Raw genomic sequence first — 17,938 nt, 5'->3', positions numbered from 1 at the left:
TTTTGAGGTTGTAAGCAGAAAAAAGAAAACAACCCATTACTAAATTCACATAATAAAGATTTGCAGTTACTGGTAGCTTCAGGTAAATGTTTTAGCAGTTTATTGGTTTAGTGCTACTGCTATCACCATTAACTTTTCATTTTGCAGATTAATGGTTATTGAAGTTAGCTGTGCCCACCACTGGGTATTTCCAATGTGCAGATGGTATTCTCTGCACCTCAACTGGTTTAGTTTGGCCAAATATCAGGTCTTTAAATGAGAATTCTATTTTCACTTATGTATTTTCCAAATCTTTTTGTTGGGTTAGAAAATAAATAAAACATGGTGTTAAAGCAGAAAATGAGTTTTCCAGTGCACAGTTCCTTTTCAAAATGTTGTCAAATGTATAAAAATATATCTTAAATATATTTATACCAAATATTCTACACAGATGAAAAAGCTCCCCTTCTCACATAGTGTTGTGCACGTCCTTCTGTCATTATCCTGTGATAGAAAGTTGACAATAAAGACAGCCTGAAATTTTTTTATCATATTATTGGAGCATGCACAGAGAGAGGAGGTGCTGACAGGAGGTGCAGCCGTAAAAATACGACTGCAGAGAAAAAGAAACGACTGTGTCATTTTAACAGCTCAGTGCATCTTCCTCAGTCTGAGGTTCTTCCGACGGCTGCTGGCACTCTCGTTCTTTCCCCTCTGGCCTCCTTTCTTCACACAGAAGTACTTGGTCACTGTCTTTCTGCACTGCTCGCACTTCACAGCGCAGCACCAGTGGAACTTACAGTTGCAGCTTGACACCATCTCAGACTTGCGCTCCTCCACGGCCAGTCCGCACTCTCCGCACAGCCTCTTGCAGCTTCGTTTCTCCCATTTGCTCAGGTTCTTGCCTCTCTTGAGGCACTCGCGGCCCTCTGTTCCTGGCAAACCTAGAGTACGGTTCTCCAGACAGTAATCAGGAGAATCTTCAAGGTGGACCAGCTCTTTGCGGGAGATTGAACTAAAGGTCTCGGTGATGGCTCCCCGGATGGCAGCACTGTTCCCTGCTCCTCGGAGGAGATCCACCTTCAGTGCCCTGTAGTATTTCTCTTTCAGGTAGTTGCCCACCTCCCTAAACTCTGGCAGCTGGAGCCAACAGGTCTGAGTGGTACAGCTCCCTGACACACCATGGCATTTACACGTCTTCTGCATTGTCCCCTTCACAGCCTGTAAAAGAGACACAAGGTAGGGAAAAATGACTTTGTTCGGTTCATTTCAATTCATTTATATAGCGCCAAATCACAACAAAGCTGCCTCAAGCTGCTTCACATCTTAACCCTAATCAGCACACCTGAGGTCAAAGCAACCCACAGGGGTATATTTACTGATAAATTTTCTGGGCCATTGTTCGGCTGCAGAGCATTTGAAGGCAGTATGGGTAGGTATTGAATTTTTGACTGGTACTGTACCTGCAAGAATGGCATAAATAAAAACATGTCTACAGTATTAAAAATAAAATGCGCTGGTAGCACGGTGGCTTAGTGGTTAGTACTTTTGTCTCACACCAAGAAGGTCGTGGGATCGCTTCCAACCTCATCCTTTCAGTGTGGAGTTTGCATGTCCTTCCCGACAGGGTTGGGTAGGATTACTTTGAAATGTAATCCAAAAGTAATTAGATTACAAGTAATCCAAATGTATGTACATACGTACATACATGTAATCCACATGTATTCTTTCAAAGTAATCCTACCCAACCTTGCTTCCCGATTTGGGTGCTCTGTCTTCTTCCCACTTACAAAGACATCCAGGTTAGATTGGAGACGTTAACTTGACCACACCCTTTCCCCAACCTGTTGTCTTCCATGGTGGTAACTAATCCTTGTCTGAGCAAGGCACTGTACCTACTAAGAGGGTCATTTTACTGACTGCAAGGGCTTTAAGTAAGCATCAGTATTTGACACTTCTGTCCCAAAACTCTTGGCTTGGGTCCACTTGTCACTGTTGTAGAAGAATAAGGTGAAAGTCATCCTATACAGACCCTGAGGCCCATTGATGCCCTTGTTATCCCTGGATACTGTAGCATGAAGCAGATGAGAGTCTAAAACTCCCCCTAGATGGGATACCAGTCCATCGCAGTTTACTTCCCCAGCAAGAGCTGGTACCCATTTACAGCTGAGGGGACAGGCACAATGCAGATGAGATGATTTGTCCAAGGACACAGACAGGTAACGTAATGCTCAATCAAATACAGATCTTCATGTTGGTCATCCAGCTCCTATCCCACTGAGCTACCTACTCTGCAGAAAGTAAGTCCTACATGGGCCTGAGGCCCGTTGGTGCAAGGGGCTTATCTTCAGATTCCATAGCGTGAAGCAAATAATAGTCTAAAACTCCCCCTTGACGGGACGCCAGTTGAACACAGGTTACTTCCCCAGCCAAGGCAGGAATTAGAGCTGGGTGAACTGAGACAATGCAGATTGTCCAAGGACACAGACAAGTAGCATAAATAGGATTCAAATACCAGGTCCAGATATCGGCAAGGCAGCTACTTATCCACTGAGCTACCTGTGAGGAAAGGATGGTGGCAAATCAATGCAATATGACTCAGACTGGCTACTTCTATTATATGTGAAACATTTCTGAGGGCAGTCTCATCATGAATAACACTTGTTTGCAGGTACCATAACCCTACTGAATATTTCTGAAAGTGAGGTTGAATCAAGCACGGTGGCTTAGTGGTTAGCAAGAAGGTTGTGGGATCGCTTTCCACCTGGGGCCTTTCTGTGTTTGCACGTTCTCCCTGTGCTTGCATGGGTTCCCTCCGGGTGCTCCGGCTTCCTCCCACATCCAGTGACATGCAGGTTAGGTGGATTGGTAGCTTTAAATAGACTGTAGGTGTGTGTGCGGGTGTGAATGTATATATTTGTCTATATGTGGCCCTGCGACAGACTGGCGTCCTGTCCAGGGTGTACCCATCCTCATGCCCTATGTCTGCTGGGATAGGCTCCAGCCCCCTAGTGACCATTAATTGGAGTAAGCAGGTATAGAAAATGGATGGATGGTACCAGGTTGGACCCCCTTCTGCATTTAGAACTGCCATAATTCCTCATTACATAGATTCAACAAGATGTAGGAAACATTCCTTAGAGATACTGGTCCATATTGACACGATTGCATTCACACAGTCACCCATTCAACCAGTCTGCCAATTCTCCTTTGTCCTCTGACATCAACATGGCATTTTCATCCCTACATCTGCTGCTCACTGGATATCTCCTCCTTTTTGGGCCATTCTCTGTAAACCCTAGAGATGGCTGTGAGTAAAATTCCCAGTAGATCAGCAGTTTCTGAAATACTCAGACCAGCCAGTCCAGCACCACCACAAACCATGCTATGTTCAAAAGTCACTTAAATCCCCTTTCTTCCCCATTCTGATGCTCAGTTTGAACTTCAGCAAGTGCGTCTTCACCACGTCTAGATGCCTAAATGCATTGAGTTGCTGCCATGTAACTGGCTGATTGGCTATTTGTGTTAAAAAGCAATTGAACAGGTGTACTTAATAAAGTGGCTGGTGAGTGTATATGCTGCTGTCTTTGAACTAATAAGATCTCAACTGAATGACTCATCTCTTCACAAGAGCTCCAGAGCAATAATCCAAAAAGCATGGAAGCTGTTTTGGTACTTGTGATATCTTACGTTATATTATGGTTTCATTTAATTTAACAATTGTTGTGTTTGTCTCCTGATTGATGTTGTTAAATTATGGCTGTATGTGTTTTCCTTTTTAAAAGAAAAAAATCATACACTGAAAGGAAGAAAAAGTACCGTCAAGGTGTTTTGTCATTCAAAGTATTTCCTGACTTCAACCCGACACAAAACAGCTGTCCCTTGTAAAGGAAGGTTTTCGTCTGGTGAAGAGGGGATGAACTTTGAGTCGGGGTGAGGTTGAATCAAAGTTTCACATTGAGTGCTATTGTCCCCCCAAAGAAATGGGAGTATTTATTTAGCATGTTCATTATCAACATGTTTTCTGGCAATGAAGACCCAATGGTGAGTCCCATTGAGCAAGGAAATGAAAAAGGAGTTTTTCTCTCATTCTTTCGCCATTTTTTTCTGTTACAATGATGCTCCAGGTGCCATGGGGATCCTCGGGCCCAACAGGGGGGAGCAAAGGCACCATAAACAAAGAACACTTCAGCTGCACGCCTGTGGTCCCTTCAGACTCCCTCAGGGCCAAACAAAGACCAACATAAATGTGGGATCCTTATTACAAGAATAAAACTAAACACTTATTTTAAAAAGCAGCGTAATACAGAATGCTGTGCAATGTCTGGCTCTGTAGGAACTCTAATTAAGCCTGCACCAGTGATCCTGAGCTTCTTGAGTGGTTTTATTGTCATAAGGTGCATTCAGCACCAGTAAATAGGCCCTTCTGGTACACTGAACACACTGTTATTATTGGAGACGAGTGGCACCTCACTTATAGCGATGTGAAAAGGATGCTTGGGTGGCACACTCAGAGCAATTCTGAGCATGAAATAATTCAAAAAGGTGCTGTGGAAACTATTGGATGGCAAAGAAACAGCCTGAAAAATTCAAACCCAACATGAATAATTCCACAATTTTATGTAGCACAGACAAATATATGGTTTCGGCTATTAAATTAAATCCAAAGTATAATATCATATAACAATCAAGGTATCATACAAGTTGTGGCTCATCTTTCAATGCCAATAGTCCCATGTAGGCTTCCCCTGAAAGCCATTCGTACGGGTATTTATCTCCAGATTCCATAACATGAAGTGGAGTCTGGTAGTCTGATTTCTTATCCCACTGAGCTACACGGTCGACAAAACAGAGAGGCTGGAGTGTCCGTGCACCTTCTGTACCTTTCGCCCAGCCTCGTTATTGTGGAGATTCATAGCTGCCCGTGCATCCTGCCCAGTTTCCAAGGCATCAACAAACTGTTTGGAGATGGCCTCGCCAAAGCCGACATTGTCACTGCAACCGCCCCACAGCCAACCATGGCCACCTGGGAGAAATAAGACATTTAAAACATCTTGGAGTGCAGTTTTTAGTTTTTTTGTCCAAGGGAAAAGGGCCACAATATGCCAACTTTGTCCTACTTGTCATACCCCGCTGTCCATTTCTGCTGTCGTCACAACCACAGTTGTCAAAGTCTCCAAGGCTACAGTTCCTGGTTAGCGTGTACATGACTCCAGCTGAGCTGATAGCATGGACAAATGCTGTCTCCCGATTGGCTGGTGACAAAGAGGTTTCATTTAGAACCATTATACACAGTTATGCCATATTGGTATCATGAAGGGTGGAGATATATACAGTTCATCTGGAAAATGTTCACAATGCACCACTTTTTTCACATTTTGTTATGTTACAGCCTTATTCCAAAATGGAGTCAATTCATTCTCACAACACCCCATAATGACAACATGAAAAAGTTTTTTTTTTTTTTTTTTTTTTTGCAAATTTATTAAAAATATAAAACTTCACACAGCCTCAAGTCTTCTTGAATATGAAGCCACAAGCTTGGAGCACCTATGTTTGGGCAGTTTTGTCCATTTCTCTTTGCAGCAGCTCTCAAGCTCCATCAGGTTGGATGGGGAGCATTGGTGCACAGTCATTTTCAGATCTCTCCGGAGATGTTCAACCAGAGTCAGATCTCTGGCTCTGGCTGGGCCACTCAAGGACATTCACAGAGTTGTCCTGAAGCCACTCCTTTGATATCTTAGCTGTGTGTTTAGGGTCAATGTCCTGCTGAAAGATGAACCGACACCCCAGTCTGAGGTCAAGAGCGCTCTGGAGCAGGTTTTCATCCAGGATGTCTCTTTACATTGCTACATTCATCTTTCCCTAAATCCTGACTAGTCTCCCAGTTCCTGCTGCTGAAAAACATTCCCACAGCATGATGCTGTCACCACCATGCTTCACTGTAGGAATGATGCCTGGTTTCCTCCAAACATGATGTCTGGCATTCACGCCAAAGAGTTCAATCTTTGTCTCATCAGACCAGAGAATTTTGTTTCTCATGGTCTCAGAGTCCTTCAGGTGCCTTTTGGCAAACTCCAGGTGGGGTGCCATGTGCATCTTACTAAGGAGTGGCATCTGTCTGGCCACTCTACCATACAGGCCTGATTGGTGGATTGCTGCAGAGATGGTTGTTCTTCTGGAAGGTTCTCCTGTCTTCACAGAGGAATGCTGGAACTCTGAAAGAGTGACCATCGGGCTCTTGGTCACCTCACTGGCTCAGGCCCTTCTCCCCCCATGGCTCAGTTTAGACAGGCAGCCAGCTCTAGGAAGAGTCCTGGTTCCATTTACGGATGATGGAGGCAAAAAATATATATACTTTTTCATGTTGTCATTATGGGGTGTTGTGAGTAGAATTTTGAATTTTGAAGAGAAAAATAAATTTAATCCATTTTGGAATAAGGCTGTAACATAACAAAATGTGGAAAAAGTAAAGTGCTGTGAATATATACATATACGAGGTCTGTTAGAAAAGTATCGGACCTTTTTATTTTTTTCAAAAACTATATGGATTTGAATCACGTGCGATTACATCAGACAAGCTTGAACCTTCGCGGGCATGCAAGAGTTTTTTCAGGCCTGTCGGTTACGTCATTCGCCTGTGGGCTGGCTTTGAGTGAGGAGTGGTCCACCCCTCCCATCGGAATCTCTTTGTTTGAGAACTTCAAACAAAGCCATCAAAAGCCGCCTGGTTTTTACAAATGGTTATCAACACGGAGGTGTTTTTCCTGTGCCGCCGCACCGCGCCAGCTGCGTCCCGATGCGCGGACCCGTCCGCACGTCTTTCATTAATAAAATCTCCTTTAACAGTGGAATGTCCGGATAAACTGCTGATCCCGACCTCTTCTGAAAGTTCTCTGTTCTGTCACGACGTCCTGGGTCAACAGAGGCTTAAATTGGGAAGCTTTCAGCTCGAAACAGCCAGACAGCGGTGGCTCAGGGCGCGTCGCGACGTCCCGCTCCGTGGGCAGTCCTTAAAGCGACAGCAACAGTCCATAATCTCTCATCAGCAGTTAAAATTTTCACAGAAAACCAGCTGAATTTTTCAAATGAAGTCCACTTCGATGTGCCTCACAGTTTTTGAAAAAATTTTGATCAAGCAAAGCGCCAGTCTCTCAGGAAGTTCTCAGACAAAGAGATTCCGACGGGAGGGGTGGACCACTCCTCACTCAAAGCCAGCCGATAGGCAAATGACGTAACCGACAGGCATGAAAAAACTCACGCATGCGCACAAGGGTTCAAGCTTGTCTGATGTAATCGCACGTGATTCAAATCCATATAGTTTTTGAAAAAAAATAAAAGGTACGTTAGTTTTATCACAGACCTCGTACACACACACACATAAAGGATATCAATGTAGTAAAATATATCTTCCATTCATCATCATATTGAACAAGCTGAATATCAAACGTCACTAAATAATAAACAGAAATGTAGACTGTAGTGATAACCATATTCTGTGTCTTCCCTGTAAATCTGATTTTATAATTCCAAAATAATTTTTGTAGAATGTTTTCACAGGCAGCAAATAGAAATCAGCCACAGTGACTACTGTGGACCAGATTAAAGGGTTTGTGTTGGCCCCAGTCTCTGCAGCCCATCTAAAGAGAGTCAGGAATCGTCAAAGCAGACTTTGCAATTTTGCAAAGCAGTAAAACCCAACAAGAATCACACAAATATTTCGTGTGCATGTTTTTTTTTTTGGGTGTGTGACTTACCGCTGCGCAGACTGCTGTGCGTGGACAGCTGCAAGGCTCTCTCTGGGCAGTTCCAGCGATCCCATGCAAATTGGTATTTGCACTCCTCGATGCCACTCTGGGCTCCTGCTGCTACGCTGCTGGAATAGATCAGGTACGCCTGGGCAGCAGAACCAAGACATATCAAGATGCTTCATCATGTCCTGAAAAAAATTAATTACTAAGATTGTGATGAAAATTCTGGCCTGTGGGAAACCCATGCTGGGCATTTCTTTGGAAGCAAACTGACTGGTTTCATTGGCAATTCATGAATGACAAAGACTATCGAATTAATTTAAGAGTTAAGGTTGGGTCTGCCTTCAGGTATACAGTTTCTCAGAAAATTTCCTTCCTATCCTTCTATTTTCCAGAGTATAAGTCATGTATTTGTTTGATTGTTTGTTTATTTGTATATTTATTTATGTGGTTGGTTTGTTTGTTTGTTTGTTTGTTTACTAGTTTGGGAGGCCCTGCAATTTACTCCGGTGCAGCTTATATACGAAAAATCACATGTTCCTTTTTAATATTAATAACGACTATTTATATAGGACTTTCTCAGGAATCAAAGCACCAAACAAATAATAATAAAAGAATAAATGCCACTAATAAAAACAATAATAAAAGAATAAATGCCAGTAATAAAAATTATCGCACAACAATGCACAAATTTCCCAAATTAAAGCGCGGCTAATACAGAAAACAGGTACAATTTATATTCCAGTGTGACTTATGTTCCAGAAAATTTACTTCTCTAAAAAGATATGTATGTTTCATTTCATTTTTATCATAACCATCCATTTATAATCACTGCATTATAATGATTTGTGTATAATGATCTGCGGCTGACAGATGTAAAGTAACCAGATTTACTGCTGCTGAAGCCTTTATGCAGACACTTAATGCCCACTGAAAACTTCAATTTATGTGCCAGCATTGAACAGATCACATATCTGAGATGTCAGATCATTCTGACACAGAATCTGTCCATGAGGTCCCATGACAACTGCAACAAGGCAGTGTGCCCAGAACACAACCAAAAACAAGGTATGTGTGTGAAGATCATATCTGAAACAGAAGTTACTACTTTAAGTTTACTGTAATTTTTACTGGTAAATATACTGTAATTGTGCATATTGTCTTGACACTTACAATTTTTAGATATTTCAATAATCTTAGTGTTTCCACACAAAATACCACATTTTAAATATTACACATCTATTAATAAGACATTTGTTTACATTTTGTTTTAAACAGAAAAATGGAAATAACAAAAAATGGAAAAAAGACCCTGAATGTGATGATTTCACTGTACTTTGTTGATCATCAAAGTAATACAGAGTCACCAGTTAGTCTATATTTTTGTGTTAAAATTATGCTACCATACAGTAACACATAATTCTTTCAAAAATAACTTAATTTTTAGTGTTAAGAACAAAGGAACAAAGAAAAACTATTTTGTAAGTAACAACTAAATCAAATTTTGTTCATATAATGTGTTTTACAACTTGAAAATTAATAATACATTACAGCATAACATTTTAGAATCTGTGCCACGGATAAAGGGAGCAGGATGTTCAGCACAAATAGAGCCATTAAAACGGTATAAAATACAACTGGGTCACAAATGACCCCACTTGGTCATTTTAATTGCAAAATAGCTTGTTCACTTGAGCATAAATCACACAGAGAGAGAATACTCAGTTCAGATCCCAGTTTTAAAAAACAAATACCCCAATGTAAAGTCTGACAGAATGGCAGCTGTTTCAAGGTGTGTAACTTGTGAGCAAACTATCTCAACAACAAAATGCAAGTTCATGAAATCAGATTGTACCCAATAAAAGGTATTGTATTGTGAGCTAGTCTCAGCTTTTTACAGTCCTGCAAAGTGATTACCTGTAAGAGAAATTGTAGTACCTTTGCCAATTAGAGTTATGTACCATTGTCAAGGGTGGCATGGTGGATTAGTGGTTAGCACTGTTGTCACAGCGAGAAGGTCCTGGGATTGCTTCCCACCTGGTCCTTTCTGTGTGGAGTTTGGATGTTCTCTTCATGTTTTGTGGGGGTGTCTCCCACTTCCAAAGACATGCAGGGTAGGTGGATTGAGAACTTTATAAATTGTCCGTAGGTGTGCGTGTGACTGTGTGTGTTTGTTCGTCTGTATGTGGCCCTGTGACAGACTGGCGTCCTGTCCAGGATGTACCCTGCCTCACACCCTGACTGCTAGAATAGGCTCCTGCAGCTGATAGTCTAACTAAGTGTTTGTCAGCCCTGGTCCCTGATTGGTAAACTGCATGTTTCCCATTTATCCCTTATCTATTCGGATGAGTTCAGCTCAGTCAGGTGTGTTCAGCCATCGGGTCATTATATGCAGTTAGAGCAGGGGCAAATGGAAATCATCTAGTACTTTGGGTCCCATGGACCAGGATTGGGAAACACTGGTCTAACTCATGTAAATGGTCATAGTCTTATGGGAAGATGATGGAGACTCATCCAGAAGTACAGGATCCATAGAAGTACCCAGTTTGTGAACTTTGATCACAGTCTTGTTGTAGCTTCCCTAAGGATTCAACTGAAGTCCTGCATTGTTTTGGTTCCATTTGGGAAAGAGGAATCATTCCACAGAGTACTGGAAGAAAAGTTCTCTTGTCCTTCTCTGGAAAGGAATGAATGATCACCTGGATACTGGTCTCTATGCTGAGTAAAGTACTTGCAGTGATCAGTCTCAGTAGAATTCAGCGCCGGCTGCTTGCTGCTTAACGATAGCAGAGTCTGATTTCACTAAAGGAGTTAGCAGTTAGCCATGGACCGCTTCTGAGCTCTGAGAGTACTTAAAGAAGATAAGCATAAATATCAGAAGAACTTTTTGTGGTCTACATTGAGTTTTGCAAAGCATCTGGGGCATCCTCAGAAATCACAGAATCTCAAATGAGTTGCGGACATCATAACCAGTGAGTCTCTGTCTTCTTGTAGTAAATTCTGGTGTTTGTCAGGGATGTGTACTAGCCCCACTCCATTCAATGCTCAAATAGACTGGTTGTAGGTAGGGTAGAGAAGTCCAATGACTGGGATATCTTTGTTGGACAGAAAGCATTCACTGAATGCCCCTGACTTTGCAAACAATGCTGTGATGTTTTTGGAATGAATGGATGTCCTGATTGCAGCACCTGAAAAGCAGAGTGAGGAGTCAAAGTGTCTGAATTGAGGATCATTCTGAATCAAGATCAACATCCAGGCTTTCAATAACTTCCTGGGCCATCAGCAGCTACATGTACATGTACATGGTGAAAGTCTCAGACTTGCTGACTCTCTTATCCTAGCAGTGATGATTATGCCTAGGCAGAATGACTTTAGGGAAGACCTCCATCTAGAAACATTGGTTCATGCTTTTGTTTAATCTAGAATGTTTTCTTATTTTCTGACCTGCCCCACTAGTATTAGAAATATTCAATTCAGGGGCAGACCTAGAGGGGGCAGTTGATAGGGTCACACCTATAAACTGCTGATGAAGGCTGTGGGAAAACTTAAAGTAAGTCCTAAATAGGCCCTGAGGCCCACTGGTGTTGGTGGTTATTTCTGGATTCTGTTGCAGATGAGCATCTGTGACTCCCCCTGAAGAGGATACCAGTCCAATAAGGTTACCCCAGCCAAGGCCGGTACCCATTAAGAGCTGGGTGGACTGAGACAATGTAGATTAACTGTCTTGTCCCGGGAGACAGACAGGTAGCACGAACAGGAATTAAACCAAGTTCTACATAGGACTGCTTATTATCCACTCAGCTACCTACTCTACAAGGTATGGGAGAGCTCTTGCATAAACAAAGGCTGATTGATGAACACTGTTCTATGCAGAATGCAATTTCCAGTGCAGATGACCAGAGAGTCAGTATTTAGCTTCCCAAAGTGCCTTAGATTACTGGAAAAAGGCTATGGATTGGGGGGGGGGGGGGGGGGGGGGGGTGAAGCTGGGCTTGGACACCCCATCTGACTAACAACACCCCTTTCACCTGAAGCTAGCTCCGCCCTTGTCAACTGGCTCAAAATACTCTTGTTAAAGTTCTAACAAGCAGAAGAAAATTTGATGACACTAAGAAATAAAATGTTGAATTTAATTGATAAAGTTAAGGTAACTTTTTCAACATAACATCGTCAATTAAGTGCAAAACAATACTGTAGTTGAAATGAATTAAATCAAATGAAACATTATTACTTACGAGGTCTGTCAATAAAGTATCGTACCTTTTTATTTTTTTCAAAAACTATATGGATTTCATTCATATGTTTTTACGTCAGACATGCTTGAACCCTCGTGCGCATGCGTGAGTTTTTCCACGCCTGTCGGTGACGTCATTCGCCTGTGAGCACGCCTTGGGAAGGAGTGGTCCCGCCCCCTCGTCAGATTTTCATTGTCTGGAAATGGCCGAATGAAAAGGACTTTTTTTCCATCAGAATTTTTTCAGAAGTTGTTAGAGACTGGCACCTGGAAACCATTCGAAAAATTTATCTGGCTTTCGGTGAAAATTTTACGGGCTTCACAGAGAATAAGGACTTTTACTACAGCTTTCAGGACAGCTTTCAGGACTGCTTTAAGGACGGTCGGTGCGCCGCGCTCAGAGCTGCGACGATGCGGCACAAACCACTGGATCATTTCTAAATGGATCGCTGTGTGGAGCCGGAACCATCGTGTGCTCTTTCTCTGGTTATCACAAGAGCTGGACATCAGCCATTTTCTGGCAGATTTCACTTTTAACAAGAGATTTTGTCATGGAAAGCCGCGCGGAGGTTTCGCGCGTCACGACCGATTCGCTGATGAAGCGAGACAAAGGAACACCTCCATTTCGGAGTGTTAGAGGACAAGTTGGGACATGTCCAGATCTCCACAATTTCTCTTATACTCACTCGACTGGTAAGCACTGAAAGCTGAGATAGACATGTTCCAACTTGTCCTCTAACACTCCGAAACGGAGGTGTTCCTTTGTCTCGCTTCATCAGCGAATCGGTCGTGACGCGCGAAGCCTCCGCGCAGCTTTCCATGACAAAATCTCTTGTTAAAAGTGAAATCTGCCGGAAAATGGCTGATGTCGCGCTCTTGTGATAACCAGAGAAAGAGCACACGATGCGGTGAGCGCGGTGCACCGACCGTCCTTAAAGCAGTCCTGAAAGCTGTAGTAAAAGTCCTTATTCTCTGTGAAGCCCGTAAAATTTTCACCGAAAGCCAGATAAATTTTTCGAATGGTTTCCAGGTGCCAGTCTCTAACAGGTTCTGAAAAAATTCTGATGTAAAAAAAGTCCTTTTCATTCGGCCATTTCCAGACAATGAAAATCCGACGAGGGGGCGGGACCACTCCTTCCCAAGGCATGCTCACAGGCGAATGACATCACCGACAGGCGTGGAAAAACTCACGCATGCACACGAGGGTTCAAGCATGTCTGATGTAAAAACATATGAATGAAATCCATATAGTTTTTGAAAAAAATAAAAAGGTATGATACTTTATTGACAGACCTTGTAAATCCAGAAAATTAACAGTTGCAAGTATATGGAAAATAATAGTATTAATTACATTTAAAACCCCTGTGTCTCAGTTCTTAGAGTGCATTTCCCCAATTTTGGACTTATTTCATTGTTTTCCTGTTCATGTGTGGTCAGAGTTTAAGGTTCTGTTGTTAACATAAAAATGGACTAGAGCCCTCTTATCCGTTAAATGTCAAATGTCTAATATATCTTCCTGTGCTCTGCATTCTCAGAAAGTAGGCATTAAAATTTACTTTAAAATGCATAGTTTCACATTTAAACCACTGCCAAATAGCTGCACATTCACCCACCCCTACCAAAGAAAAAATACTGAAGCCGCTACTGCATATATTTGTGATGCGCTTTAAACTTTACCGGCCACATGCAAACTTTTTGAAATCTTGCATATTTTAAATGCTCTCCTCCAGGTTCTCAGCTGCCGGCCCGCTGCTTGTTCAGACTGTGTGAATGATAATATAATATGTCTCAAGTGGCCTTTGGGGAGATGGAGGAGTACCACCTCTTTCACAGGGGTCTGGCTCACTAATGATGACCACCCACTACAGTGATGCCTGTCCTTGCCTCTTCTACCTCTTAACAACCTGCAGCTACATCAGGTCAAGTGTACACACAGAAGGAAAGAAAACAACAAAAGGATCAAGAACATCAGTCAGTCAATATCATATCGGTGTCACTGTTGCAGACGGACAGGCACCTGAGTTTGACATCATTAAGTAGAGAAGACACAGAATCTATGTTTTATTTCCTTCGACTCTCCTCGTCTTCTTGGATAACAGATCAAAAGAATGCAAGCTTACCTTTGGTCCAGTCATCAGGAAATTATTCACTGACCTGGAAGAGGAGACAGCTTATTCACTCAGGGAAGCTCAGTGTCCTTCACAAATTCCTCTGCTTCCATCTCTCATTAGTGCACTCCACAACACGTGAAACCACGACACAATTAATCCCACTTGCAGTCAACACAAACAACACTGTTGCATTTGTCAGAAAAAATATTATAGTAATGGAAGAACTAGCTCAAAGGGTATGATATTAAAACTGGGCTTACTTGATGTATTTGTTCTGTTGTATGTTTTTTCATTTTAATTTTATTGTCATTATCCTTATTGTTATTTATTATTGACATATTATTTTGTGTGTGTCCCTTCCACAATGTACTGTGCAAAAATTTTATCCATGTCAAATGTAGCTTAAAAATTGTACATATAATAAAATCATGCATAATATTTAACACTTAGAAATAAATAATGTCCATGTGATCACATTTTCCCTTTAAAAATACATCTTGTTTTTCACTTGAAAAAATTTATTTTAGGTGTTTTATATTAGGGTTTTACCTTTCTTTTTTAATTGCAAGATCATTATCAGCTGTCTGTGTGTTGTCGTGCACACCACCTTTCATAGGTTAGGAAACAGCAGATCGTTACATTATTTTTATTGCTGTTACAACTATAAAGTATTGACGGTTAAATGAATTGTTCAACCAATGATTGGTTGATTTTTATTTGTATAAAATGTAAACGTGTAAAATAATACAGTATAAAATTTATTAAATAAACATGGATACATAAATATACTGGGTAACACAAAAAAGCATAAACACTTGTTTCCATTGTGGCCCAACAACCAAAATCCCATATTTAAGATGTAACCACCTCATAGATCACTAACTTTAATAATAATATACTGCTACCACCGCTACTACAACTACTACTACTAATAATAATGATGATAATAATAATAATAATAAATGTTAGTTTATATTAAAATTTAAGCTGTAGAAAGATAATGATATATAAATAATATATAAATATTTCTATATCTTATTTGCATAATATATAGCCATTAAGAAAACTGCATTTCAATATGGGTTTCAGTTTAGAATCAAAGTACATTCAATCTCTTATTTTCAAACTTTTGAACTTACTGAGCAGTACATCTTCAAAGAAACTTTGTTTATATATAAAATTTTATATTTTATTTTATTTTTGCTTGTGTAATTTTTTTTTTTTATTAAAGTTTGAGAAGTGGTTAGTTTCATGAATGAAAGTGGAATGTAAAATGTATGGTGTATTATTGTAAATGTCTTATGTAACTGATTTTCATTGGCGTTATGGATATTAAGACATTTCATATTTGGTTTTCATTTTTCATTGATGGAGAAAAATCAAATATTAATATGATAATGTGCCAAAATCATCGTCACAGTATGTTATAATTAGTTAGTAATAAAATGATGTAGAATATCTGACGTTCAGGGTGCCTTAAACATCTGGTTGAGTTTGACAGTTGTTTGCAGTATTTATTGATGACTCCCAAGATAGATAGATAGATAGATAGATAGATAGATAGATAGATAGATAGATAGATAGATAGATAGATAGATAGATAGATAGATAGATAGATAGATAGATAGATAGATAGATAGATAGATAGATAGATAGATAGATAGATAGATAGATAGATAGATAGATAGATAGATAGATAGATAGATAGATAGATAGATAGATAGATAGATAGATAGATAGATAGATAGATAGATAGATAGATAGATAGATAGATAGATAGATAGATAGATAGATAGATAGATAGATAGATAGATAGATAGATAGATAGATAGATAGATAGATAGATAGATAGATAGATAGATAGATAGATAGATAGATAGATAGATAGATAGATAGATAGATAGATAGATAGATAGATAGATAGATAGATAGATAGATAGATAGATAGATAGATAGATAGATAGATAGATAGATAGATAGATAGATAGATAGATAGATAGATAGATAGATAGATAGATAGATAGATAGATAGATAGATAGATAGATAGATAGATAGATAGATAGATAGATAGATAGATAGATAGATAGATAGATAGATAGATAGATAGATAGATAGATAGATAGATAGATAGATAGATAGATAGATAGATAGATAGATAGATAGATAGATAGATAGATAGATAGATAGATAGATAGATAGATAGATAGATAGATAGATAGATAGATAGATAAGTCGGGTCTAAATTAACCTCATTCATGGTTATCCACATTAAAATGCTAATATAAATATTCAAAATTATTCCAACAATTAATAACAAAAACTATATAATTTTGTTGTTTTAATTGCAATAGAGTGTAGGAATATTGCACAAATCAGAGTTCCTGGCGACCAAATGAGCATCACGCACTGAGCTGCAGAACATACCAAGTAAAATCAAATAAAACATTAAACAGAATAAATGGAACGTACCAGCAACAGCAAGACCTCATGTGAGCCAGAAGAATAAAAATATAATAAAAAACCTCGAAGTGCATGAACATGCTGCCCGGTGAGGATGATGACTGTGATGTGCTGAAGAGGAAAGTGAGCCACCAGAACTTCACCAGGACTTCAGCATTCAAGGAGGGGGCTCTGAAATGGAGCCGCTCTCGTCCCTACAAGAGATTATCTGCTTAATTCAAGATTTTCCCCCTTCTTACCATCTCGGCCAATCAGAGGAACTGGACCAGGGACAGACTGCGACCATCAAACAGGCTCCCTGGGCCCTCAGGGCCGGACCGGGGTGGATCCCTGCCTCCATTCAGGACCAAAGGAAGATCTGTTTAATCCCAAAAGTGTAACACTGATCCCAGAGGAAAAAAAAGAAGACGGGAAAAGTTTATTTAAGGTCTCTGAGGTGTGTGTGATTGTTGGGGATTAGTGGAGATAGTCCTCTGAATGAGATGAGGGCGATATAAATTAACTTGTGTGGTGGTATTTCGTAGTTTAATAAAAGTGTGATTACTGCAAAAACAGTTTTAATACGCCACGCTTTTATTTTGAAAGCTCTGTGCGCGGTGACACAGAAAGTATTTATTTATTTGTTTATGTTTATTGACAAAGAAGCAAATAATTATGACATATCTAAAGTCAAAATTAAAGTTGACTAATTCGTTATTTGACAACTAACCGTGTGTCCTGTAGTTAATTAATTTAGCAGCTCATGATCCTAATATTAAATATATTTATGAGTGCCACCATTAAAAAAAAAAACATTTTTCTAAGTTTAAACGTTTTCCACATATGTACGAGGTCTGTCCGTAAAGTATAGGTCCTTTTTATTTTTTTCAAAAACTATATGGATTTCATTCATATGTTTTTACGTCAGACATGCTTGAACCCTCGTGCGCATGCGTGAGTTTTTCCACGCCTGTCGGTGACGTCATTCACCTGTGAGCACTCCTTGTGGGAGGAGTCGTCCAGCCCCTCGTCGGAATTCCTTTGTCTGAGAAGTTGCTGAGAGACTGGCGCTTTGTTTGATCAAAATTTTTTCTAAACCTGTGAGACACATCGAAGTGGACATGGTTCGAAAAATTAAGCTGGTCTTCAGTGAAAATTTTAACGGCTGATGAGAGATTTTGAGGTGATTCTGTCACTTTAAGGACTTTTCACGGTGCAAGACGTCGCTCAGCGCTCTCAGGCAGCGTCATCAGCCTGTTTCAAGCTGAAAACCTCCACATTTCAGGCTCTATTGATCCAGGACGTCGTGAGAGAACAGAGAAGTTTCAGAAGAAGTCGGTTTCAGCATTTTATCCGGATATTCCACTGTTAAAGGAGATTTTTTTAATGAAAGACGTGCGGGCGGATTGCAGCGTCGGCTCAC

General features: G+C 40.3%; 1 protein-coding gene across 2 annotated transcripts; it reads right to left on the bottom strand.

The window, feature by feature from the left end:
* Positions 1–313: 313 nt before the first annotated feature.
* wnt8b (wingless-type MMTV integration site family, member 8b) lies at positions 314–16,971 on the bottom strand. Of its 2 annotated transcripts, none has more exons than XM_034185492.1 (6): positions 16,546–16,971; positions 14,085–14,118; positions 7,737–7,875; positions 5,100–5,234; positions 4,863–5,005; positions 314–1,200 (listed from the first exon to the last, which is right to left on the bottom strand). In XM_034185492.1, the coding sequence occupies exons 1-6, from the start codon at positions 16,614–16,616 to the stop codon at positions 631–633; spliced, it is 1,092 nt and encodes a 363-aa protein (XP_034041383.1). In that variant the 5' UTR covers positions 16,617–16,971; the 3' UTR covers positions 314–630. The 2 variants fall into 2 exon arrangements, with proteins under 2 accessions (XP_034041383.1, XP_034041384.1); XM_034185493.1 differs by having other exon boundaries at positions 5,109–5,234; positions 16,546–16,970.
* Positions 16,972–17,938: the final 967 nt, after the last annotated feature.

Source organism: Thalassophryne amazonica, chromosome 13 (assembly GCF_902500255.1).
Source record: "Thalassophryne amazonica chromosome 13, fThaAma1.1, whole genome shotgun sequence".
NCBI lineage: Eukaryota > Metazoa > Chordata > Actinopteri > Batrachoidiformes > Batrachoididae > Thalassophryne > Thalassophryne amazonica.
This window is presented reverse-complemented; position numbering and strand designations above follow the sequence as displayed.